At 40.7% G+C, this 26798-nt stretch overlaps 1 protein-coding gene across 1 annotated transcript in view; it reads right to left on the bottom strand.

Annotated features, from left to right (window-relative positions):
- LGR6 (leucine rich repeat containing G protein-coupled receptor 6) overlaps positions 1-26798 on the bottom strand; it is a 655213-nt gene that overhangs the window by 210988 nt on the left and 417427 nt on the right. The window contains exon 10 of the mRNA XM_044076136.1: positions 2572-2643. Within this exon, the coding sequence (XP_043932071.1) occupies positions 2572-2643 (72 nt within the window). The remainder of the gene's footprint in view (positions 1-2571; positions 2644-26798) is intronic.

Here is a 26798-nt window from a genome sequence, read left to right as displayed (position 1 = left end):
TACTTAACATGATCCCACCACATATCCCTGTAAACTATCCAATAACAAATCATCTAGCTATACTTCCTATGGTCTTAATTCCTACATACTTCCCATTGTTCCTTCACTCATCTTCTTCCAGCCACTCAGTCTTCTAATTTTTTGCTAATTGCATTAAACCATATTTCATTACTTAATCTCTAACTTTTAATGTCTACTCCTTACTTCTTTCACTTTAAAATTACTTCCCTTTTACCTCCTTTTTCTTTGTCACTTCCACTATTGTTTTGTTCCTTTCTTTTTTTACTCCTTCTTGATTTCTCTGTTCAGATATCCTCCCAGTTTCTCTATACCCTAAATTCTCCCCTTTATTATTTCTCTATCCATGTATTTTGCCCATTTGCTGCCTATCTTTCTCTATTATAACACATTTTGTTCCATTTTGTCTGTTCCTCTACTTCCTCTCATTTGTTTTTGACTCTAGAGAGTTCTCATAATGTTCCCCCTTTCTAGTAATGTCTTTATTTTATGATTGTGAATATTATTATAATATAACAAGAGTATATCAATACAGGATTTTGGTATGTATTATAAAGTGCAATAAAACTGATACCTAGAATGTGCTACAAAAGTTTGTACCAATAGACCTGAAATAACTTTGTTTTGCCTTTCTCCTCATAATCACATCACGTTGTTTACTTCATTACAAAGTACATACTTATAGTTTACTAACTTCTATTTAATATAAATAGTGGACTCCTGTTCGTGTTCATTATGACTTATGCTTTCTTCCCCGAATTTCCACTGAAAATGGTTTCTTTCCAGTCAGACTATCCCAGTCAAAATAAAAATAAATAAAATTAATTAATTCATAAATTAAATAATTATGCATGTTGTAAGTATTGTCAAAGGAGTATTGCTTTAGTTTTTCAACAGAATACTACAGCATGGTTACATCATCTATCCTTCAGCAAACTGGTCAGTAGATCTTTTCATACCTAATTTATATACTATTTGCACTTCAGATTTAAGCAGGCCATTACTTTGTGCTGGTTATGTTTGTATTTTGTTATTTTTTATCTTTGTAGGTCCCTACAAATTTTTCAATTTATTTTTTTGTACAGATGGCTGTGCTACATAAATTCTTTCTGCATGTGTTCCATGCACTGTAGGTATGGCTGTGCTATACCAACTCTTCCTGGATGTGTTCCATGCACTGCACAAATGGCAGTACTATGTCAGCTCTTCCTGCGTGAGTCCCATGCACTGCACAGACAGCAGTATGATGTCAGCTCTTTTTGTATGTGCTCTGTGCAGTAGATAGATGCTGGTATGCTGTGCACACAGACAGTACTGAATGCTACTGCATGCAGGGAAATGACTCAGCTGTATAGCGACAGAAACTATCGTGTCATGGTCAGCCCTGATAACATCCAGGCTTACTGTTAAACTTGAATATATACAGTCACATATAGATGCATACAGTGTCTTGTGACTCCCTTGAGTTGCGTGAATGTTTTGTTTTTTCTTTTTCGTTTTTGTGTATAAAAGTGAGATCCGCAGTTTTCTGTAGTGAAAAGCAAATGGTAATTTCTTAAGAATCATTCAACAGTATACATGTTACTCCTTTATGGGGTACTTAACCAACAGTGAGTGAAATGAGTAAATATAAGTTATCTGCAATTAGTTTGAGGTTTTCCTCTCTCCCTCTACTGCCACAGCATAATGGTGGGTTACAAAAACTCGTAGTTGGCATAATGTATGCAAATTGTTCATTTCTGTTGAAATATGCTGCACTTTGGTCATCTCTGTGGAACATAAGGAAAAGGTCCTGAGTGCAACCAAAATAATCTAGGTCCATTAAGTAATGCAGTTGTTGGAGAAGCCAGTGGGGGGGTGGGAGTGGGGGGTGGGGTACAGTTAAGTGTCAAATGCCCGTCACCAACACAGATGGCAGCTTGAGCCACTACAAGACTAAGCCAGGAATGAGCACCTACTGAACAGTACATATATGCACTGTAGCAGGAAATGGGCATGCAGAGAAGCATGTAATCTGAACATGATCTGCATTGTGGTGCTTCTGCACATGCAAGGCTTCCTTAGGGAGGCATGTAGGGCAAAGAAAACTCTTTAAGATTGCCTGGGCAATGGCCTCCCACAACTGACTGTCACCCCTGAGGAACAAATACGCTGCTCAGGCTACAGTAAAACCTACAATTGGCAAACAACAGGCAGAAAAAGAAAAAAAAAATTACACTTGATTTAGTTGACTATATGCCGGTGCTTTCATTTTATTTTTTTGAGCTGCTAGTGCTGATTTGTCTTTCATATGTTCATATTGAATACTAGGCTAACAGTTCTGAAGGGCTATTTTTAAGCCTAGCCAATAACCCAAGGTCAGAATCAAACTCTGTACCCTGTGTCTATGAGGTACAGACCTTAGAGGACAGTTTAAGAGGACAGTATACTAGGAAAAGGCTGAAAATAACAAGACATTTTACAGATAATCTGTAGGTGATACAAGGTGACATTCAGAGATATATATATATATAGCATGTGGAACTGATATGCAACAATTATTTACATACTTACAGAGACCGTAGTGCTGTTAGCTGGTAAAAGGTGTCTGCTCTGATTTCACGGATTCTGTTGTGCTGGAGACCTCTGTGAATACAAAAATGTCTACAGTTATAAGTACAACCCTCAAATGCAGGAGTTAGTGTCACTCAGACAAGAGCAGTTTATAACTTTTTTAATGTATTAATTTGTTTGATTGTTTGTTTGTTCGATAACCATATTGGTGGAGTCGTCCACAGACCGATTTCAGCCGTGATTTGAGGAAGGTAGTCACTCTAACACATACAATTTCCTTACAGTGCATAACATTACAAGATATAAGAACCTTTTCAGTAATCAACTAGAGTGATGATAGGAAGTATTCACCAATGTTCTTCTGGCATAAAGGACCTGAGTTCTTGTCCTGGCTCCAGAACCCCCCCCCCCAAGTTTAGTCAGAGGGTTAAGGTTCTGAACCTCTAACAAACGTCATCTTGAAATCCTGAGTTTGAAGTCTATTAACCAGACAGCAATCTCAGACCAACATCTTTTACTCCCTCCACCTCATTTGGGTCACATTGACTATCAGCCAAATAAAGATGCTTACATGACCATCAGGACCTGTTATTCTCCACTGTAATTTTTCTTCCATTGTCTGGGTCTTGCCTAGTGGCAGCCCATCCTTTACCAAACTAACCTATTCATTTCTTTCTCAGGATGGGAGCCAGGAGCCTTCCATCCTAGGTGGCAGCCTTGTGACATTTATTCACTAGCATACAGATCTAACAGCTCACTCGTACCCTTTAAAGGTAAAGACTGCATGGTAAGGAGCCAGCCAAACTGATGGACCCAACAGATTCCCCTCCTATCCTCTGGACCTCTTAATTCACTTATCAACACTCCTGAGATGCACTACATCCTGACTTTTATGGGAAATATGTGCATCCACATAAGCCTTCCCCATCTATTGTGACACATCACTGGGCAGCTTGTGCTCAACAGGCTCAATCTATATGGTTGCAACATCCAGTGCTCCCTTTAGGGGTCACTCAAGTGGTGAGCTAGAGTGGCCTCTTTTCTCTTGGCTTTGCAAGGAGGCAACATCTGATCATTGCTTTCGTCCTTGGCTCATTACCTCTAGCACTCATGCAGCTAATCGAGCCTTCATCTGGGTCACAGTCAGGGTTTCATCCCTCACGCCACAGTGTAGGCCAGTGATGTTTTAATTTCCTAGACCTAGTCTGTGTGCCTGCACTATGGGTAAGAGATAATCAAGCTAAATAGAAGTAGTAGCAGATGGAACAGAGGGTTAAGGCTGTGAACTGTAGTTCTTGTTTTACAAGGTTTGATTCTGTCAGCCTAATATACCTACTGTGTGAACCTCAGCAAGTCACTTAACCATGCGTTGCTCCCAGGTCGCCCCTGAAAAGGGACTTGTGGGCCTTCCTGGTTAACAAATGAGTATAATTATAATAATGTTTTCTTTATTCAACCTTGGATGTAAAAATCACAAAACATACAGTGAAAAAAGGCCTCTCTGATTGTTAACCATCTCACTGTTACCGCCATAAACAACAAAACTTCAAAGTTCTTGATGTACAACCTCACACTGTAAGTTTTTTTTAAACAAGAAACATCTGATTAAAACCCAAGATCTCAAATATATGCATGTGCTTTACCTGTCCTAAACAAAGGACCCACTGTTACTGTTTTATACCACCCCATGTCTCTTTTTTACTGACTTAAAGTTTTGAAAGAGGTTGTTTCCCAGCAATTTGTCATATTAAAAAAAAATCTTTTCAATATACAACACGTCTTCAAAAAAGGACATCTACAGTAGCTGCTACATTCAGCCTCACATACCAGATAATCAGCACTGATCTCTGAAATATAACTGGTAAAGTCTTTATAAACATAAATGCTTTTGAATCAGTACAATAGTGTCTTTTTTTAAAATGAGCTTGTGTTTTCTAAGTGTTCACCTTAGTATTCTGAATGGGTGCAGTTATCTTAGTAGTCGTTCACTGGAGCTCGGAGTTAGAAAACATTTTCATGCGATCAACAAGTTAATCTTAGAGTTACATACAGTTCTGTATTTAGTCTTGTTACTGGCAGTTTTCTATAATTCATTTTTTTATTCTCATTCCTTAATATGGTTGAATTATTTCATGCTAATAATATGGCCAGTTGGAATTCTAACTCTGCAGCACCATTATGCTTAATATCCTCACTAGAAGTCCACCTTAAAACTTCACTCTTGATTTAATTAATTCATTTATTATCAGCTCTCACAGAAGCTAAAGCCATGCTGATTACCACAACTAAATGCTTACCTCAAGCTCCTAAAGAATGGTTTGTCTCCATATCTTTCCATTACTTTCATTAGCAGTTGCTTTACAATCTGCTCAGAAATTTGCATACTTAGGATTTCATTTTGATCAGCAACCACTTATCTTAAGTATGTCTGCACTATGTCTAGTCACCTGTAACAGAACTGCTCATCTGTTAACACACGAATCCTGAAACACTATTATGAAAAGTATGCTAGTGCATCTCCTGAATTATGGCTCCCACTTACTGCAGGGAGGGTCTTGCATCAGATGCTGGCATGGAGTTCAAATGCTTCTAAATAAAATCTATGTAGATTGATGGTTAACATATTTAGGCTAGTCATTTCCATACTACAAAATGTGTTGCATAAAACCAAGAATACAAAATAAAGCATGCTGGTCCACAACCAAACTAATAGAAACAATCAGTTTATTATTTTGGTTTTGTACCGGCATATTTTATTTTGGAAATGTATGGATCTTCTATGGATCACTAAACTGCAAAACATCAAGCATCAGAAATGCCAAAAACTGATGCCCAAAATAAAGAAGGGTAACAAAGTTTCTCTCATATTTGAACTGAATTGTATTACCCATAATACATGCATTTTTGCAGTTTATGCGTTTTTAATTATTCTGTTATATTGATAATTTATTGAACTTATTTAATAGTGAGGTGCTTAGGAGAAATGGCAGTGGAATTTTTAACTAGATTGTTTAATGAAATTTTGGAAAGTCAGAGGATGCCTGAGGAGTGGAGAAAAAGTGTTTTGGTACCTATCTTTAAGAATAAGGGTGATGGGCAGAGCTGCAGTAACTAAAGAGGGATAAAATTGATCACTCATAGCTTAAAGTTATGGGAAAGAGTAGTAGAAGCTAGGTTAAGAAGGGAGGTAATGATTAGTGATCAGCACTATGGTTTCATGCCAGGCAAGAGCACTACAGATGCAATGTTTGCTCTGAGAGTGTTATTGGAGAAATACAGAGAAGGTCAGAAGGAGTTGCATTGTGTCTTTGTAGACTTGGAGAAAGCATATGACAGAGTGCCTAGAGAAGAGTTGTGGTATTGTATGAGGAAGTCGGGAGTGGTACAGGATATGTACGAGGGTAGTGTGACAGTGGTGAGGACTGCAGTGGGAGTGACAGATCCGTTTAAGGTGGAGGTGGGATTACATCAAGGATCAGCTCTGAGTCCTTTCTTATTTGCAGTGGTGATGGACAGGTTGACAGATGAGATCAGACAGGAGGCCCGTGGACTATGATGTTTGCAGATGACATTGTGATCTGTAGTGAGAGTAGGAATCAGGTTGAGGAGACTCTGGAGAGGTGGAGATATGCTCTAGAGACCAGAGGAATGAAGGTCAGCAGGGCTAAGACAGAATATATGTGTGTAAATGAGAGGGAGGGTAGAGGAATAGTGAGGATGCAGGGAGTAGAGTTGGTAAAGGTGGACGAGTTTAAGTACTTGGGATCAACAGTTCAGAGTAATGGGGAATGTGAAAGAGAGGTGAAGAAGAGAGTACAAGCAGGGTGGAATGGGTGGAGAAGAGTGTCAGGAGTGATTTGTGACAGACGGGTACCAGTAAGAGTGAAAAGGAAGGTCTACAAGAGGGTAGTGAGACCAGCTATGGGTTGGAGACAGTGGCATTGACAAAAAGGCAGGAGTCAGAGCTGGATGTGGCAGAGTTAAAGATGTTAAGATTTGCACTCGGTGTGACTAGGATGGATAGGATTAGGAATCAGTATATTAGAGGGTCAGCTCATGTTGGACAGTTTGGAGACAAAGCAAGAGAGACAAGATTGCATTGGTTTGGACATGTGCTGAGGAGGGATGATGGGTATATTGGGAAAAAGATGCTAAGGATGGAGCTGCCAGGTAAGAGGAAAAGAGGAAGGCCTAAGATAAGGTTTATGGATGTAGTGAGAGAGGACATGCAGGCGGTTGGTGTGACAGAGCAAGATGCAGAGGATAGGAAGAAATGGAAAGAGATGATCCGCTGTGGCGACCCCTAACGGGAAAAGCCGAAAGATGATGATGATGATTGAACTTATTTAATAGTGTCATAGTTGAAATAGGCTCAATCTTCTAGTGTACCTCAACGGAAAATATGAGAGACCATCTGATAGCTCAGATGGAGTGGTCATGATGATAGCCGAACAGTATCTGAATTGTGCACTCACTGACAAATATAAGTCTATAGATCTTTATGGACCTAACTGGCTTATCTGTAAAATTTTTGTTAATGCTAACAGGAAATTTATAGTAATTGTCAGTTCATGTGCACTTAAAACTCGCTTTTTGTCTTTAATTAAATGAAGAGGACCAAATAATGCAAATCTGCTATGTACTCTAAATTCCACTTGCTTCTAAGAAGTTATATGTGATGAACTGACACTACTGTTTCGTGATATACACTAAAGACTTTTGGCTTTTCCCGGTTAGGGCTCGCCACAGCTCATGATTGGTAGTAGAATTTTATGGTGCTGAGTTGCCAGCCCGACGCCCAACCTTCAACGAAGGCACGCCCATTCACGCTCGCACCTACCTGCATGTCTTTTAACATCACTCGACCGCGGGGAGGACATGTTTCGTGATATACACTGTTGCTGCTAAATATATGTGTGATGATACAGACGTCACAATCCACAATGATGACTCCAAATAATGTGCAAGGAGTATTTTGCCTTAACAGTATATGGAAAATGTGCATGCTGCTTTAGATAATAGCCACCATATGCCATGCTGAAATGTCTGTCGGAATCCCCAGAATTTTATTCACCTCAGACTAAGCCCAGTAGTATCCAGTGCAATCTTACTAACAGAAACTGAAACAAACAAAATAAAAAAGCAACACGCACATGAACACACACACACACACACACACACACACACACACACACACACACACACACACACACACACACACTATTCTCCAGCAGGGGTTAATGATGTATCTCTAGTCCTAAATCTCCTGCTTTGTCTTTGTGGTAATGCTGCCACGAGATATTATTAGTATGGTAGTATTAGCTTGAGCATTAACTCTTTGAAAGGCAAAAAAACAGTGGTCATGGGTACACCATTCCAATGTACAGCCAACTGAGCTAATAATAAAATAAAACAAAAAAATCACCAGTCACAACATTTAAAGGTGAAAAAAGAAATGGCTTACTTAAAACAAATAAAATTAAAAGTTATGTACTCACTATAACTAGGCATCTCTGTTGTCCATTTTCATTCTTCCTCAATGAATGGGTTATGGATCCAATCCTCGGATCCGACTCAGCTGCATACTTCAGACTTTACATCCAATTCTCAAGCTCCTCCCACTACCCATAATGCCCTAGTCCACCTCCAATACTTCAGATCGAGTTTGCTGCCATAAAGCCTACATTTAGTAGTTAAAGAGGAAAATAGATTCTAGAGTAGGGTTCAAACCCAGAACTATACGTTCCAACAAGAAACCATCAGGTCACTCCAGAAGATTACAAGGGGGATGGGGAGGGAGTTGAGGAAGAATAAAAATGGACAATGATGATGCCTAATTATGGTCACTACATAATTTTAAATCTGATGTTGTCCTTTTCATTCTTTCCTCATCGAATGGGACAGAGTCCCTACCTAAATCAACACCATTGATCATTACCTTCAGTAAATACAAATGAAAAGAAGAGTGACAGACCAGGTGACAGGTGCGATGGTGTGGTCATGCTGCTAGTCAAAGTGCATCTAAGTTGTGAACTTATTGGCAGATGTAATTCTCCAGCTCCATATGCACCTGATTGACTCGTCTGTAAATCTTTCTTGATCTCGACGGTAATGTGAAACTTCTAGTAATGTTCTGTTATCTCCTGCCACTGATCAGTTCTTGTTCTCTTGAAGTTCTCTCTTTTTTCGCATAGTTATAGGTTGTCATAGCATCAGTGGACAAGTGGTTTTAGTTTGTTAATTTAATATCAATAAGAATTTTACTCTACATGGGGGTGCTCCATGCAAAAAAAAAAAAAAAAAGATTTTTGTGTGTTTTTAGCATTTTCAGCTCACTGGGTTTTCAGTATTTATCTTTGGGAAAAACAGTGAGTCAAAGGAATGTGCTTTGATTGCTTCTAGGTAAAACCTCTTTTTGTCTTTAATTGGCTGAGGATAGAAGAATACTACATTTCTACTAGTTGATCTAAATGGTAGCTTTCTGTGTCACCTGTAAATACGCTGTAGATATTACAAATATTTAAAAAACAACTACCTTAAATTTTAAATGTAAAAATGTTGAAATCATGAAACAAAGAATTGGTGTTAAAACCAAAACCCACACCATACAGCATTAAAAAGTTTCTGATTTGTGCTATAGTGTTCTTCTGCTAGAGATGACTTTTTAACAAAGTTTGCCTTCTTGTCCTAACCCAAATAACTACTAATATAAAATAGAAATATATACTATAATATTTAATCTTTTACACATGATTAGACAGTCTAAAAATAATGTCCTTGAGCATCCTAGTATCAGAGCTCTTACTAAACAGAATATTGCATCATATAAATCAACTGATTATTTGAACTGTACAAATAATCAAAAAAAGGAAGTTATGTACTTACCATAACATTCCATCTGTGTTGTCCATTTTCATTCTTCCTCAACTGATGGGTTCGGATCCGATCCCTAAAGCTTGTGGCAACCAGTTAGCCATCTGGCTGAAGTTACTTTGGCAATTGGTTTTCCCAATTTCAAGTTAGCAAAGGAACTCATTTGTCTTTCTTAAATCTTTTGTTTTATGCAGATAAAGATATAATCATCTGTGAATGTCCAGTAAATGTAACATATTCACCTTTGTTAGTAAATTTGGGGAAGAAAACTGACAAATTAATGAACTGATTGATACTGGATTCTGACACCACCTTGGGAAGAAAAGATGCATTTGTCTTTCTTATATCTTTTGTTTTATGCAGATAAAGACATAATCATCTGTGAATGTCCAGTAAATGTACCATATTCACCTTTGTTAGTAAATTTGGGGAAGAAAACTGACAAATTAATGAACTGATTGATATTGGATTCTGACACCACATTGGGAAGAAAAGATGCATTGGCTTATAATGTAAGTCTTTTGTGAAAAATCAAGTATGGAAGTTTTGAAAACAATGCTGAAATTTTTGAAATTCGTCTAGCAGATGAAATTGCTACTAGAAAAACATTTTCCAAGTAAGATATTTAAGGTCACACTTAACTGTTAGTTCAAAGGAAAAATGTATAAGTGTCTGTAGTGCCAGACTTGAGGTCCCATTGGGGAGCAGGGTCTTTAGAGGGACGTCTCAAAAGTAGAGTGCCTTGCAAGAAAGCTCTGCGCAGCTTATGAGAGGCTACTGCGGACCCTTCAAATTCAATGTGAAAGTTTGATATTGCTGCTAAATGAACTTTAACGGTTGATGAACTAGCACCTTCTTTAAAAAGTAGGGCCAAAAACTCAAGCATGTTATGTATAGGACCTGAAAACGGTTAAGCATGATTTTGATGTGCCCAATACACAAATCTTTTCCATTTACTGGAATAGAGTTTATGTGTTGAAGGTTTACATGAAGATAAAAGTATATGCCTGATAGGGGAAGACAGCATAAGTTGTCTGGCTATTAAGGGAATTGGAGAAGCCAGGCTGTCAGCCTGAGGTTCGACATGTCTGGATGGATCATGTCTGTTAGGTGAGACAGGAGGTCTGGAATTGGATCCAGAATCCAAGGTTGGTGAAGTAAGTGTGGACAAAGAAAAGGGAACCAAATCTGTCAAGGCCAGGAGGGGGCAATGAGGATGACTTTGCTGTTCAACATAGCAGCTTTCTTTAGCAATTTCAGAATTAGCAGGACTGGTGGGTAGGCATAAATTAGACTGGAGGGCCAATTGTGAAGTAGAGCATCCATCGGTAATTCCACTGTGGGGGGATTAGGGTAAAGTAGCTGCTGTATTTTTGTTTAGAGGAGAAGGAAAAAGATTGCAGCAAGGCTGGCCCCACTGATTGAAAATCATTTCCGTCACATTCTTGTTGAGAGACCACTTGTGAGGTAGAAGAATGCACCTGCTCAGCTTGTCCGCTCTCACAATGGACTTCCCCAGAATGTGCATTGCTATGAGAAAGTGGTTGGATGAGATCGCCCATTGCCACACTCTGAGCACTTCTCGACACAAGGGGTAAGAGTTCTGGTCCCTCCTTGTTTGTTGTTTTACCAAACTATTGGCATATCGTCCATTTAAACTGCAATTGTCCCCAAAGGGAGAGCATCCTGAAGGGACTGCAATGCTAAAAGCACTGCTCTCATCTCTAGGGCATTGATATGCAAGTTGACCTCTTCAGGGGACCAAGTGCCTTGGACTGTTTTCCCCAGAAAGTGCCCCACCACCCCAACTGGGAAGCGTCCGTGGTCACTGTGGCCTTGGGCTGAGGGGAAATGAATGGACAGCCTTGTAGAACCTGATCTGATTGAATCCACCACCTGAGAGCTCTCAATTGCATATGTGAGTGATTCATATCAGAGTTGACATGAGTTGGTAAAGTGTCAACCATTGCATTGCTAGCATCCACTGTAGAGTCCTCATGTAAAATCTGGCAAAAGGTACTAGTGTTATTGCAGCTAATATTGATCCTAGAGCTTGAAGGACTAAGCAGGCTGGAATCTTGGTGCTGCAGATTATTTTTCTGACCTTTGATTTCACAGTTAGCATCATTGCCTCCCTCATGGGTTCAATCACTGACTTTGTGTTGAACAGTGTTCCTAGGAATTCCAAATCCTGACTTGGTTCCAGTTGAGACTTGTAGTTTATGGTTATCCCCAGATGAGAGCACGTCTGGAAAACCTGATCTCTTGCCCATATTAATTGATGCCTGGTCAGGGGGGTAATGAACTAGTCATGTAGATATGGAAACACCCAGAATCCTTGCAGTCTCAAGTGAGCTGCTACTACTGCCATACATTTGGTGAACACCCTGGGGGCTGTGGTGAGGCCAAAGGGCAAAACTCTGAAGTGGTAATGACTGGCTCCCATCTGAAAGCATAAGTACCTTCTGGATTGTCTGTTCATCTTTATGTGATAGTATGCATCCTAAAGGTCTATCGAGCGCATCCAGTCATCCTTGCCCAGAAAAGGTAGAATGAACTGAATTATGACCATCCAAAGCTTGGTGAATTGAACTGACTTGTTTAAGTTGCTGAGATCCAAAACTGGTCTCCAGTCTCGTGTTTTCTTTGCCACTAAAAATAACCTTGAGTAAGTTCCAGATTCTATCTGGTCTGGCAGGAACTCTTGGATGACTCTTTTTGCTAGCAGCTTTTGTATTTAAATTGCTGCTTGTTCCCTCCAACTGGGTGGAACATCACAGATTTTTCTTGAGATTGGAGGTGGAAGGGAAAAGGGTATTATATAACCTCTGGAAATAATCCTCTGCACCCAAGTATCTTTTGTTATGTCTAGCCAGGCTCGCTGGTGCAGGGATAATTGACCCCTGATTGCCTCCAAAGGTGGACAATCAGGCCTCTTTTCAGGAGCGCTGGTAAGGTCTATCAAAAAAAGAATCTCTAGACCCCTGGTTTTGTAGGCCACCTCTGCTATGGGGGCGGCATTGACCATTGGAGTTTCCTCCTCTGAACCTGGGGGAACTACCTCCATGTGTTCTGGAAAAGACCCTAGGATTTCTTGAACCACATCTTCTGATCACCTCATTGTTTCCTATAAAAGGATCTTTAAGGGGTCGAAAAACATACTCCCATGGCAGATAGGATCTTTCCATCTTTCTCACACCTGGATAATGTGTCTTTTACTTTGGGGCCAAAGAAAGAAGTTCCGTCAAAAGGAGGATTGACAAACGATGACTTGAAGTGGTGTGCAAATTCACATAAGTGCATCCAGGCATGTCTCCTAATGGAAATTCCTGAACCCGCTCCCCTTGAGGTTCCTTTAGCTACGTTCAAAATGAGCCTCATGGATGAATTCAAAATAGATTGCAGGGTAGTCAAATGAGAAGTCATGGATGAATGGACCTCTGTAGAGATGGATCCTGAGCAGCCTTAAGGTGAAGGTTGCTGAAGCATAGACACGCTTCCCAAATCTGTCCATCGCCCTGGGCTTCTTGTTAGGGAGATGAACAGTGGAACTCTCTTCAACAAGTTCTTTTTTGGTGGCCACCACCACAACTATGGCATCACTGAACACACCCATATCCCAAAACTGTTTGCCCAAAGGTGGTGCCATAATCTTGTCCAGTCTCCAAGGTATTGGTTCAACCATGTCAGGTTCCTTCCATGGCCTCCGAGAAATTTACTCAATAAGCTTGTCGGTGGGTGGAGCAACCCAGGAGGTAGACAGGCCAGTACCAAAAGCCTCCAGGAGTACAGACTCCTTGGATGAAGGGTTGCTGGTCATCCAGCCACTTCTCTGCTTTAGGATCTTGAGGATGTCTCCAAATGAGACATCTTCAAGAGGTGATTGTGGGGACCCTTCACCTTCATCAAAGTCTGTATCTTTGATGACGGACTCCTCTGGGAAAAGCAGAAGGGGAAAAAACTACCAACAATGGTAGAAAAAGAATCTACACTAAAGGTAGCGACAGAAAAATACTAGCAATAATATTCAAGAAGTAAGCTCAGTACAAAGGTTAAAGAAAGGAAAAATAACTACTAACAATAGCAGATATAAGGTACTTTCAAGTACGATAGGTAAGGGAAATATAGGAAGGTTTCAAAAAGTAAAAGAGAGACTGGAAAAAATAAATATTGATTAACTTACCTGATGAGTGCTCAAGAGTTAAGGAAAAAACATGTCTTTCACTGAAAGTGGCAAACAAGATCTGAGGTAACTTAGGGTTGGTGCATTATGGGTAAGGGAGAAGCTTGAGAGCTTTTGGTTGCCATGAGTTTTAGTAACAGCCAAGTCAGATTCGAGGGATCGGATCTGAACCCGTCAGTTGAGGATAGAATGAAAACTGACATCATCAGATAAAATAAAATATTAAATAGTGTCAGAGTCATTACTGGAGTATTACACCTTCTTAAAATATCATAGTGATAAGACTGACTCAAAAAAGAAGTTATGTCTTACCATAACGTCCCATCTGAGTTGTTGAACTTCTTCCAGTCATCACTGATGGGTTTGGTTCCGAGCCCTCAGAACCGAGTCAGCCTTAAACTTGTGTGCACCAAAAACTCTCGAGATAAGCTGTTACCCACAATGCCCTTCACTCAGTTACCTCAGATTGAGTTTGCATGCAACATATAGAAGAAAACAGAAAGTCAGAGGCCATCTCCGTGCAGAAACCCTGAAACACCACAAAGACCCATAAGATCCGTCAGTGGGAGGGTGTGATGACTGGAAGAAGATCAACAACTCAGATGGAACATTATGGTAAGACATCATTTTTTTATCTGAAGTTGTTAATCTTCTTCCTATTCATCACTGATGGGACAGAATCCCAAGCTACTTGGAGAACCTGGGTGGCCCTTCTGGAAGAACATTCCTGAGAACCATTGAGCCAAAGGCCGCTCTTCCCCTGGAGATCAGATCCAATTTGTAATGCTTGATGAAGGTATGGGGTTTAGCCCAAATGGCTGCTGCATAGATGTCATCCATGGAGGCCCTAGAGTGGAAGGCAACCGATGCTGCAATAGCCCTAGTTGAGTGAGCCATGATCTGACCAGGCTTAGATTAATTCGTAAGCGAGTATGAGAAGCTAATGCAATCCCTGAGCCATTTTGACAAAATAACTTTAGATACTGCACATCCCATTCTAGGGCCAGAAAGGGAAATGAAAAGTTGGTCTGACTTGTGAAAGGACTTAGTTCTGTCTAGGTAGAAATGTAATTGTCTATGAACATCCAATGAATGTAGGCAGTATTCTCCCTTGTTTGAATAATTTGGAAAAAATACAGGGAGCTCAATGGACTGGTTAATAGAAAAGTCGGAAACTACCCTGGGAAGAAATGATGGGTTAGTATAAAGTGATTCTCTGTCCTTATGGAAGATCAGATAAGGGCTCTTGATACATAAGGCTTGCAACTCCGATATTCATCTGGCTGAAGTGATGGCCACCAGAAATAAGGATTTCCATGACAGGAATTTTAAATCACATGTCGCAGCAGGTGCAAAAGGGGGTAGAGAGAGAAGAGAGACTGAAGAACCTGGAAGAGATTCCATGCCTCCACCGGTTGCCTAATGGGAGGTCTGCTGTGGAAAATTCCCATGAGGAAGGTCTTGCAAAGTCGAGTGGAAATAAATGGGACTCCATCTGATCCATTATGGAAGTTGGAAATTGCTGCTAAATGGACTCGAATGGTGGAAGCTGATGCACCATTGTCGAACAACTCAGCAAGGTAATGAAGAGTAGTAGCTACAGGAGCTGAGAACGGATCTAGCTTCTGATTATGTGACCAGATAGAGAATCTTTTCCATTTGTCCCTGTAAAGTTTTCTGGTGGATGGTTTATAGGAGGCCTCTGGGGAGTCCATGTGTTTCCTCTTACACGCCCATTTCCCAGGGGGTTCTTAGGTGGGAGCATCTGAAGAAGACTCAGAAAGGGAAATACTCTTAACAGGGGTTTCCTGGGCCTTGCACTCGCAGAGTCCTGGGGGGGTGGCCTTTGACAGCTGCGGCTCAGAGAGAATTGGTGGGATGTCCAATGTAGGAGGATTGCTCAAAGTGAGCACCCTCTCCATCACCTGGAAAGCAGGCCTGCCTGAAGAGGAATGGGAGCCTGGAACCGAAGGAGACAATTTTGGAACTGGAGTCATACCCCGCTCCATGCGGTCCACTCCCAGGGATGGAGCCTCAAGCAAAACCGGGGTGGGAGTCGCTCTCAGTCCCGAAGACTGAACCTGCAACACAACCGGAACCATGGCTGGAACCGAGGGTTCCACCCCCAAGCATGAGATTGAGGAAGGGTGGGTTTCGATGGAACCGACACCTAAAGGGGCCTTGGAGCCTCAGACATGGTCGTTGTTGGCACCAAGGCAGCGGGTCCACTAGACATTGGAAATATGAGCCTCAGAACCGAGGGATCCAAGGGAGGAGAGTATGTAGGGGTCGTCTGTGTAATAGACCCAAATCCCGAAGTGGGATGGGGTTTAGGAAAATTTGTAATTCCCCTGGCGGTCAGCAGCTGGTCAAAAAGGCACACCACATCCAATTCTGAAAGGCTCCTGGTGCACGTTAGTGATACCCCTGAGGGGGAATCAGGCTGGTCCAAAAAGGGGCTGAAGGCTTGTCCGGCAAATGGATCTGCAGACGGGGTGTACTGGGTCTGTGGTGAATTAAAGAACAGCATTAACGATTCCAGTTTGGAAAACGGCAACAAGGGAATGATTGGAGCCGAGAACGGGATCGGAGCCAAGGTCACAGCTGGGGTGGAGGTCAATAGCAGCTCCGAAGCCGTTGTCAGAAACGATGTCGGAGCAGAAAATAGGGAACGTCGGTGCTGAGAGAGAGAGACAGGCAAACTGGTCAGAACGGAGGTTGTAGTGTTCACCATAATTGGAGCCGGAACAGGCGCCGACAAGGCGACCTCGGTATGAGTCACTGGAAGCAAACTCGGTGCCGAGGTGGTCGTAACTGAGGATGCGATATGGTGCTCTGTAGATGTCTTGTGGGCCTTGTGCTTATGACTTTTGCCCCTATCACCAGCTGGTGAAGAGGGGTCTGAATGAGGACGTTTCTTGTCCATAGAAGGAGGGGATGAGACCTCTGACACAGAAATAGCCTCTGAAAAAGGCAAAGGAAGCAGGGCCTTAAGAATCAACTTGTTTCATCTTTCACTCAGCGTCTGCTGACTGAAGCTGGCACAAATATTACATGGAGGTTTCGCCGATAAGTGCGGAGTCCCCCAAACAATACACACACTCTTCATGTAAATCACTATTTGGGAGTTTACCACTGCAAGAAGAGCAGTGTTTAAACCCCATAGTCCCTTTCTTTTCCGACATAACAGGAAACACACACACACTAAAGGGTGAATACCAGCAATGGTACGAAAGGAAATTCTTGTGGGTAGAGCTGAGTGAGTAAATAGAGAAAAGCTTAGCAGACAGACAGGAAAAATACACAAATACTTATAAAATTTAAAAAAATATAACACTTAGCTGGAGAGCTCAGTGAAAGGCTGCTATATGGCTGCACAGCAAATGAGATCTGGGGTAACTGAGTGAAGGGCATTGTGGGTAGCAGCTTAGCTCGAGGGTTTTTGGTGCACACAAGCTTGGTACCGAACCCATCAGTGATGAATAGGAAGAAGATTAACAACTTCAGATGTAATGTTTTTGTCAGGAGCCTTTGTTTTTTCTTTAATTTTGTTGCCTTCAGACATAACAGGCACATCACAAAACCAGTACAATAAGTGCATAGCAGATGAACTGGCCCCTAGCTTAGTTTAGCTTTTAATATGCATACCGCAGATGGATGTTTACAATTCGCTGTTTAAAATCAGCACTTCCTCACCAGAGTTACATACAGAAAAGAGTGTTGTTCTGAAATAGTTACAAAAATAGTCATGCCCAACAATTTATTATGCAAACTATAGGCCTGGTACAGAAGGTTTCAGATAACAGATAAAGTACTACAGTCGTTAACACAGCTTGGTCTCCACGAAAATGTATGCTTCTGAATACATTTCTCATACAAACAAGGACAGTTTAAGAGTCATCAGAAGAATACTGGTCCTACACAGGAGCCTGTGTTACACTATTCTGAATGGCAGCTGCTAACCAAGTTTCAAAGTATGGGCTCTAATGACTAATGCTTGGAGGGATAAATTAAGTCATACCAGCTCTATGGGTAAGGGCAATAACTTATCCATGTTTAAAGGGGTGTAGACAAGAATAATGACTGAAGTATGCTGTTTGCAGCCTAATACAGGAAGCTAGGCAGAATACTGGCTGCTCTTGAAGGAAGCAATCATGAAGATGTAATTGAAAAATTCCATAAAAACGATGATTAATTCCAACTTCAGAATTCAGTGTGAATCCTGGGACAGACACCAAATGTGCAAAAATACAGATTTACACATACTAAGTCAAAGATTTGTATGTCTTAGATTATTCCCATTTTCTCTGAGGTGTGGTGATTTTAAAGTTAGTATATATAAGTAGCTTCGGTTGATGCATAAACTTGTAGTAACGTTAGTTTGGTGAAACGGCTCTGTAGGTATACTTAAATAATTCTATCTCTGACTGGTTCCCAACCGACTAAAGTTTTTGATGTTTCCTTGCTAAGCAGTATGCCAACTCCATTCTCATGCCTATCGCCACCTGGAAACAGAACAGTGACATCTTCTGGAATAATTTTGCCTGATTCAGTCCATTGCATTTCACTAGTTCCAGCAATCAATAGATTGTAATCCTTCATCTCATGTATTATTTGTGCCAATTTACCAGTGCTATACGCTGTACAAGCATTCCAAGTGCCGATACTAGTAATGGATTTAGCAGTCAGGATTTCCCTCATCAAGGACTTGACTTCCTTTTGGCTTTCATCAGAGCTCTTCATCAAGTTGCAAGTTCTCTGGTTCAAAGATGTTGCAATTGGACTTTCTCCTGCCATGCTGAGTTGAACTGAGTTTTGTCTTCTTGTGGTTTCTATTGCAGTATATGTTTTTACCTGAGAGAATTGCACGCCCCCTGAAGAACTTGTTCTTCAGGATTGAGTACCACCTGTGATGGACACCCATTTTTCAGGGTTTCTGCTGAAAATGTCCACCTTGCAAAGTGCCCTAGGTGATTCTTCAGTCATGTGACCTTCACCATGATGGCATAGGCTCAGCAGGCAGTCCCTTACTTAGAGTGTTCACCCCTCCACTGCTAAGAAGTACAGGTCAGACTTTAGAAAAGAGAAGAGTCTTTAATAGTCTGTATCAAGATAGCAAGTGCACAGTTTGGGTGAATAATAAGTATAGTAACTGGTTTGTGGTGGTCACCAGTGCACAACAGGGATATATACTGTCTTCCTTGTTATTCACAATAGTTATTGATTGGGTTATGCAGAAAGCATTACATGGAAGCTCAGTGGGACTGGAATGGGTCGATGGCAATAAGCTATGGACTTGGATTTTGCCAACGACATAGCTCTAATTGTTACAACATGGAGTGGAATGCAGACAATGACCACTTCAGTGGAGAAACAGGGTGGAAAAGTAGACCTCAAAATTAATCCTGACAAATGCAAAGTGTTGGTCAGTGAAGATGACAACAAATACATATTGGCTGCAGGGTCAATATTAGATACAAAAGAAAACTTCTACTACCTGGGTAGTTTCATTTCTCATACAGGTAAATTGAGAAAGAGTGCTGGTTAGACTTAGAAAAGCAAGTGCAGCATTCAATAGACAATACAAAATCTGGAGATCAAAAAACATTGCACAGTCCACAAAGGAGAAGTTTTACCAAGCATTGGTGCTATCTATACTCTTATATGGTGTTGAGCTATGGCCAATCACAGCATCAGCCATTAGAAAACTTGAGACTGCTCATGATAAATAGTTAAGACACATTTTGGGAATATCGTGAAAGGACAAAGTAAAAAATGAGAGTGTCAGAGAAAGAAAGCAACAACGGAAACTTGAAAATATTATGGAAAGAAAGCAACATTGGTTTGGTCATGTTAACCACATGGATACTAGCAGGATCCCTATTGAATCCCTCAACTGGGAACTAGCTGGATACAAGAGAAGACCAGGCAGACCTCGACAAAACTGGAAAGGAGTTGTAACAAGAGACCTCTGTCGCCTGAATATTATTTGGGAGGAAGTTAAAAAAATGGCAGCTGATAGGACACAGTGGACTCAACTTGTAGCCCAATGCATCACTGATGTGGAGTGAACTGAAGGCAGAAGACCAAAAAAGATATATAAGTAGCAAGGTCCGAACCAATGTCTGTATCATGGTAACATATAAGAGTATAGATAGCACCAGTGCTTGGTATAGCTTCACCTTTGTGGACTGTGCAATGTTTTTTGATCTCCAGATTTTGGATATTCTATTCAATACTGCTCTTGCTTTTCTATGTCTGAAAACCATGGCAAACTCCCAAGGGGTCATGCCAGAGGGTTTGGGCCTAGGAATTGCTGGACCAGGGGGCTGCAAAGGTACCTCACATAGGTCATCAGTCAACTTAGGGACTTGAGTTGGAACTTTTTTTGGAAACATCAGAGACCCTGATTTTTTTTTTTTTTTGTCTTTACATTTCGTTGGAATGGGTCTAGCAGAAGCTGGTGCTTGCAAACACCCAGAAGTTGCTGTGGGTTGTGAAGCCACTGGGGAAACCAAAACTGAAGACTCTGTATGGGTGGCTAATACCGTGGCCCTACATTTTAGGGTTTTTGCTCAGAACTTCGCACAGTGAGGGCAATTAGAGATGTCATACTGAGGGTCCAAGCAGAATAGACAAAACAAGTGAAAATCTTTATGTAGGATTTACTTCCCACACTTCAAGCAATTGTTGACCTTTTTTTAAACATTAAATTAATAGAGGAAAATCAAGGCTGGGGTACTTATCTGACTGGAACTAGGATACACGCTGGAATAATGAACTGACCAATATACTGTGAGTTTTTGAACATATGTGAAGTGCATTGGATTGAATGGCTATCAAGAATTAAAGGCAGCACCGATGGACTCCCTTCTTATATCCTGATATGCAGACGGTTTTTGAACTTCCATCGGCTAGGGATGATGCAAAGAGTCTGGAAATCAGGATGGTTGTGAGAGTCTGCATGGTAGGAAGACCCAAGAATCAATACTATAACACTGACTGTGAAGAACACCAGTGATTGCTGACATTCTCTGCTCAGCTTTTTTAATAATTCTGGGACTCATAGTTATGAGTCTTGGAATTACAATAAGGAGTCTCAAAAATATAGTTCAAAATTAATATTTACATTCAACTTCATGTTTATTACTGGATTTATTTCTAAGCACTCTTTTACAATCATTGAACATATAAAATAAGATTAACCCAAAGATACAAAAAATGCAAAATGAATTATCATCTAAAAATAGTGAACAATGAGAGCAAAAAATATATGCAGTAATTTTTGTAAAAATGAGAAAAAAAAGAACTATTAAGAAATAGTAATTCCAAAAAATTCAAGTCCATTGTCTAAGAAGCTTATACATGATTATCCACCTGGAGTCCAGTTCAACAGATAATGCTGACCATTTCAAAAGTTCAAAAGTAATTTTATTGTCATTCAGACTGTACACAATGCACAGCTGAACGTAATTACATTTCTCCAAGCACATGTACAAATCAGAAAAAAAAAAACACATCATCTCAGAAACAAAAACACATACACAACATCAGTGGCAACAGTTACAAGTGAAGGCACGGAAAGCACAAAAGCTCCAGCAACCGCAATCTCTAACAATCCAGTCCATCCATATCGCCGCCAACTCCCTCTCCAACATCAGCATATCCCAAGTCCAATCTGGTCCCCTTCAGCATCACAGACCCGCTCATAATGCAAGCAGAAGCATGGCAGACAATTTTACGAGACTCCAGAACAAATCTTCCAGTAGCTGTAACAGCCACTCATAATCTAAAATTCCATCTTTAAAAATGCTGCATAGTCAAGTATCAAGTCTTGTTAGTGACCTCTTACTATCATCATGAAGCACACAACACCATATGATCCTCTTTAATATAGCAGCCACAAGTCCTGCAAGCATGTAGCTCTGGAATGCTAAAATGCCAGAATGGAACTGACAATCATTGACAATGACACTGGGACAAACAAACTCCAGATCTGGGTAACAGTCACAGCAAACAGTCCTCAGGTCACAAATTAAGAAGGAAGTACCAGTCAGATGTAGAATCTAAAGTCTAAGACAACAAATAAAAATCTTTGGACTAGTCAGAAACACTGATTGCAATAATGTAAGAAATGCTGGCAATACTATAACTTACCTAAAAACAACTGATTGCATCATTGTGAAACAAAGTCAACACTTCCTATTCAAAGTGCCAGGTCTCTTGCAGCATTTAAGTTATCACTTGATGACTGGCTGTGTGCTGGGGTAAGAAAGTTTTAGTCACAATATAAGAGTATACTTTTTATAATGGCCTTTGGACCTAAAAAAGCAGTTGTAGCAGAGTTTGGAAAGAAGAACAATGGAGATTAATTCAATTCAGTTGTTCAATCTGACAGTCAGTCGTATGAATCTGGATATTGGTTTTAATGAGACACAACAGTGCATCATTTTTCTTTTTGAGCAAATAACAGTGGACATAAATAAGATATATTGAAGACAAACAATTTTTTGGTAATGCATGATTTATGATGAATGTAATCTGAATTCAAACTGCTGGGCATTTTACAATATTAACTTAACAGTAACTGTTAAGATTACAGGTGTCTATATTACAGCACCAGTGTTTCATTTGTGACAAAAGAATAGTTACTTTCACATAAGGCAGCATTCTGGTCAGAACAGTAGTAACCATAAAATTTAGCAGTCAGTAAAGCCTTGATGTTCAGGCATGTTTAAAAGTGTAACAAAACTTTATCTTATTCTGCTGTTCTTTAGAGCCTTAGACTGACACGACAGCACCATGTCTTCTCTCTCTCTCTTTCTTTTTTTCTTTCTCTCCTTCTCTCATTTAACTAAACCACAGCCTGTGTAGTGTATTACACACCCATACATTCTAACCCTGTATTTTATTCTCTTGGTACTCCCTGCCTTTTGCATCATCGTGAACTGGACATTATTGTTAATTCATATTTTCTGTTTACCAAAACATCTATCTTACAAAGACTGTTTGTTTAGACAGACTAACAACTTTAGTAAAGCTATGCTAGTTAAATTCAACCACGCTGCACCAAGTGTCAAGAATATTATTAGAAAAAATTGGAACATGTTAAGGTTTAACTCTGACTTAGTTGGGGTTGTGGAATGGAACCTAAACTTATATTTAAGATGGGTCATAATTTAAAAAGCATTTATGAAGGAACCTTTCATGATAGGATTAGTAAAAAAGGTGGTGGTACTAAAAAATGTGGGAATTGCAGCCAATGCTGTTTTATATATGACAAAGATTACATTATATTGGAAAATGCAGCCCACAGCAAAGTTTAGTTAAGGAAATGAAACTGTCATAGCAAACGGATTATTTACTTAGAAATTTGCAAAAATGTGAGTGTTTTTACGTCGGAAGATCTGAAAGGACCCTTCAAAAAAATGGACACAATTATAGTATAAAAACGAAGAATTCTAATGCCTTATTTAAACATTCATTGTTTAAAGTTTCCCACAATGAGTTCCTATTTTGTATTTTGGAAAAAGTTGAAAAAGATCCCAGAGGTGGAGACTGGGAGAATTACTTGTAAATTACTTGTACTACAGAGAATTAGTGTGGCAATTTAGGCTCAATGCCTTTTACTTACCCAGGACTGAATGATTATATTTCTATTAAATCAGTGCTGAAGAAAGTGAATCAAAATTATAGTGACAGGTTACTTTTTAACCCCCTGAATGTATTAAATGGGTTTACGTGAAGATTCTTTGGTAGACCTAAGTGATTACTTTTTGAAAGTTGTCTTACCATAATGTTCCTTCTGTGTTGTTGATCTTCATCTATTCTTGACTAGTTGGTTACAGTTCCAATCCTTGGAACTGATTCGTCCATCATATAGCTCGTGTCAGCCAAAAAAAATCTCTCGAGCATGTCTACCCACAATGCCCTTCTTCAAATTACCTCAGATTGAGTTTACAATCAGACAGAAGACTCTGTAAAATATAAGTCATAAACCTTGTCCAAGGTATCCCTAACAATAAGAACCCAGGACAGGATGTCACTCCACCAGAAGTCTAAAGGAGGGGGCAGGTGGGAGGGACACAAGAATAGATGAAGATCGACAACACAGATGGAACATTATGGTAAGACATAACTTCTTTATCTGATGTTGTCAATCTTCATCTATTCTTGACTAGTGGGACAGAGACTCCAGTTACCTTAGATCCTAAGTGGCCTTATAGAAGAACATTCCTGAGAACCATAGAACTAAAGGATGCTCTCCCCCTGGAGACCATATCCAATTTGTAATGAGTAATAAATGTATGAGGGATCGCCCAAGTTGCAGCTGTGCAAATTTCTGACATGGAAGCTTTGGAATGAAAAATTGCAGAAGTTGCCGTCAATCTAGTAGAATGTGCCTTCACTGGCATAGGGAGTTTTTTCGTTTCGTGTAAATGAAAGATATACAATCCCTCATCCATCTTGACAGAGTGACTTTGGACACTGGTTTGCCCAAAGTTGCACTAGCAAAGCTTACAAATAGCTGTACTGACCATCTGAATTGTTTAGTTCTATCTAGACAGAAATGTAATTGCCTGTGTACATCCAGAAGTTCGGGTAGTACTCACCTTTATTTGAAAAATTTGGGAAGAATACAGGCAAGTCTATGGACTGGTTGATATTGGTCTCTGAAATCACTTTAGGAAGAAAAGTTGGGTTTGTTCTGAGCGAAACTCTGTCTTTATGGAAAATTAAATATGGAGCTTTAGAGCATAAGGTCTATAATTTGGAGACTCTTCTCTACGAAGTGGCAACTATGAGAAACAATGTCTTCCAAGAAAGAAATTTTAAATTACAGGTATCTGCAGGTTCAAACGGAGGTGAATAAGTGATTGTAACGCAAGAGTCAAGTCCCATGGTGGGAGAGGGTCTTTGAAAGGGGGCTTCAAGCGTACTGTACCCTTAAGAAAAAACTTACAAAGTCTGTGAGAAGTTAAGGATTGGTCCCCGATACCATTATGAAAATTTGAAATAGTTGCCAAGATAACTTTGGTTGTAGAAACAGTAGCTTCTTTATTAAAGATGGCAGCTAGAAACTCCTGAATCTTTTCTATTGGCGGTGAAAAGGGGTCCAGACCATTGTCAAAAGCCCAAATAGAAAATAATTTCCATTTGCTAAGGTAGAGATTCCTGGTGGATGGTTTGTGATGCCAAGAAAATGTGTCGCATGGGGGAATGTATACTATTATGCCTGGTGACTATCGGAATTGGAGAAAACAAGCAGTTAGCTTGAGAGTCTGAAGATTGGGATGCACTAGTCTCTGGGGGTGGGACAAAAGATCTGGAACTGGGTCCAGAATCCATGGGTGGTGTAGTAAATGAGGCCAGAGGAAGGGAAACCATATCTGTCAAGGCCAGTAAGGGGCAATGATGATCACTTTGCTTCTCAACTGAGCTGCTTTCTTGAGGAAATGAGGGATCAGAGGGAAAGGGGGAAAGACATAAAGGAGACCCGGGGGCCAATCATGAAGAAGTGTCCCTGGGGGACTCCCCCTGAGGGGAAATTAGGGCAAAGTAGCTTCTGCACTTGTTGTTCAGGGGTGAAGCAGACAAGTTGCAGGAAGGCTGGCCCCAGCAAAGAAAGATCTTCTTCATTACTCTGGGATTCAGAGACCTCTCATGAGGCATGAGGCCACATCTGCTCAGTTTGTCTGCAATCACGTTTGAACTCCCCAGGATGTGCATTGCTATCAGAAAGCGATTGGAAGTCATGGCCCATTGCCACACTCGGAGGGCTTCTTGACACAGTGGGTAGGACATGGTTCCCTCTGTTTGTTGATGTACCAGACTACAGACATGTTGTCCGACTGAATAGCTATCATCCCTAGAGGTAAGGTAGAGTGAAACACTTGCAACGCCAGAAGCAGTGCTCTTAGCTCCAGAACACTAATATGCAGGTGCCTTGGGCTGTCTTCCCAAGATAATGCCCCCCCACCACATCTGGGAATCATCTGTAGTCACAACGGCCTTGGGCTGTGGGGGAACAAAGGGATGGCCTTAAAGAATCTCCTCTGAGTGCATCCACCAGGTTAGGTTGTTCTTGCATCGACTGGATATGAAAACTAGATGAGCCATGGGATGGGTCAGAATAGACCATTGGCTTGCAAGTAACCACTAGAGAAGTCTCATGTGAAATACTGCCAATGGAACTAATGTGATCGCTGCTGCCATGGAGCCCAATGTCTGCAGAAACTGTTGAGCAGGAATTTTGTTTGAAGAAGAGGATGAACCTGCAACTTTATTTTCTGTAACCCATGTAGGGGAAGTGATGCTATACAAGATACAGTGTTGAGACGAGCTCTGATGAATTCCATGTCCTGAGAAGGGGTTAGCTGAGATTTTGCAGGATTGACAGTGATGCCCAACTGATGGGATAACTTCAGAATGAAGTCCGCAGTCTGCTGTAGTAGATGCCTGGTGGGAGTGGTGAGGAACCACTCATCCAGGTAAGGAAACACTTGGAATCTGTGCAGCCTCAGATGTGCTGTGACTGCTGCCAAACATTTGGTAAACACCCTGGGGCTGTGGTGAGGCCAAAGGGCAGCAGTCTGAATTGGAAATGACTGGCTCCTATTCGCAAACGGAGAAACTTTCACGAGTGTTTGTCCACTTTTATGTGATATTACATGTCTTGAAAGTCAATAGAGCACATCCAATCATCTTTCTCTAAGAAGGGGAGAATTGACTGAACCGTGACTATCTGGAATTTTGCCTGTTGGACAAATTTGTTTAGAATGCTGACATCCAAAATCAGTCTCCAGACCCCTGTTTTCTTTGGCACTAAAAAGAATCTTAAGTAAAAACCGGATTCTAATTGGTCTGGTGGGGCTTCCTGGATGACTTTTTTCTAGCAGCTTTTGTACTTCTATCGCTGCTTGAACTCTCTGACTGGGTGGAATGTTGGGCAGTCTAGTTGGGGTTCTCAGGTAAAAGGTGAAGGGGACTAAATAACATCTAGAAATGATTCTTAGCACCCAGGCATCGGTGCCATCAGGTTTCTGGGTGCAAGGAAAATCTTCCCCTGACTGCTTCCAGAGGTAAGCAATTGGACCCCCCTTCAGGAGTGCTGATAGGGTTGACCAGAGAATGAGTCCCTGGAACCCTGATTCTACAGACCATCCCTTCC

The sequence above is a fragment of the Protopterus annectens genome, chromosome 7.part0, assembly GCF_019279795.1.
Source record: "Protopterus annectens isolate FY-2018-M chromosome 7.part0, PAN1.0, whole genome shotgun sequence".
In the NCBI taxonomy this organism is placed as follows: domain Eukaryota; kingdom Metazoa; phylum Chordata; order Ceratodontiformes; family Protopteridae; genus Protopterus; species Protopterus annectens.
The sequence above is the reverse complement of the archived record's forward strand: the minus strand, read 5'-3'. Positions and strand labels throughout refer to the sequence as shown.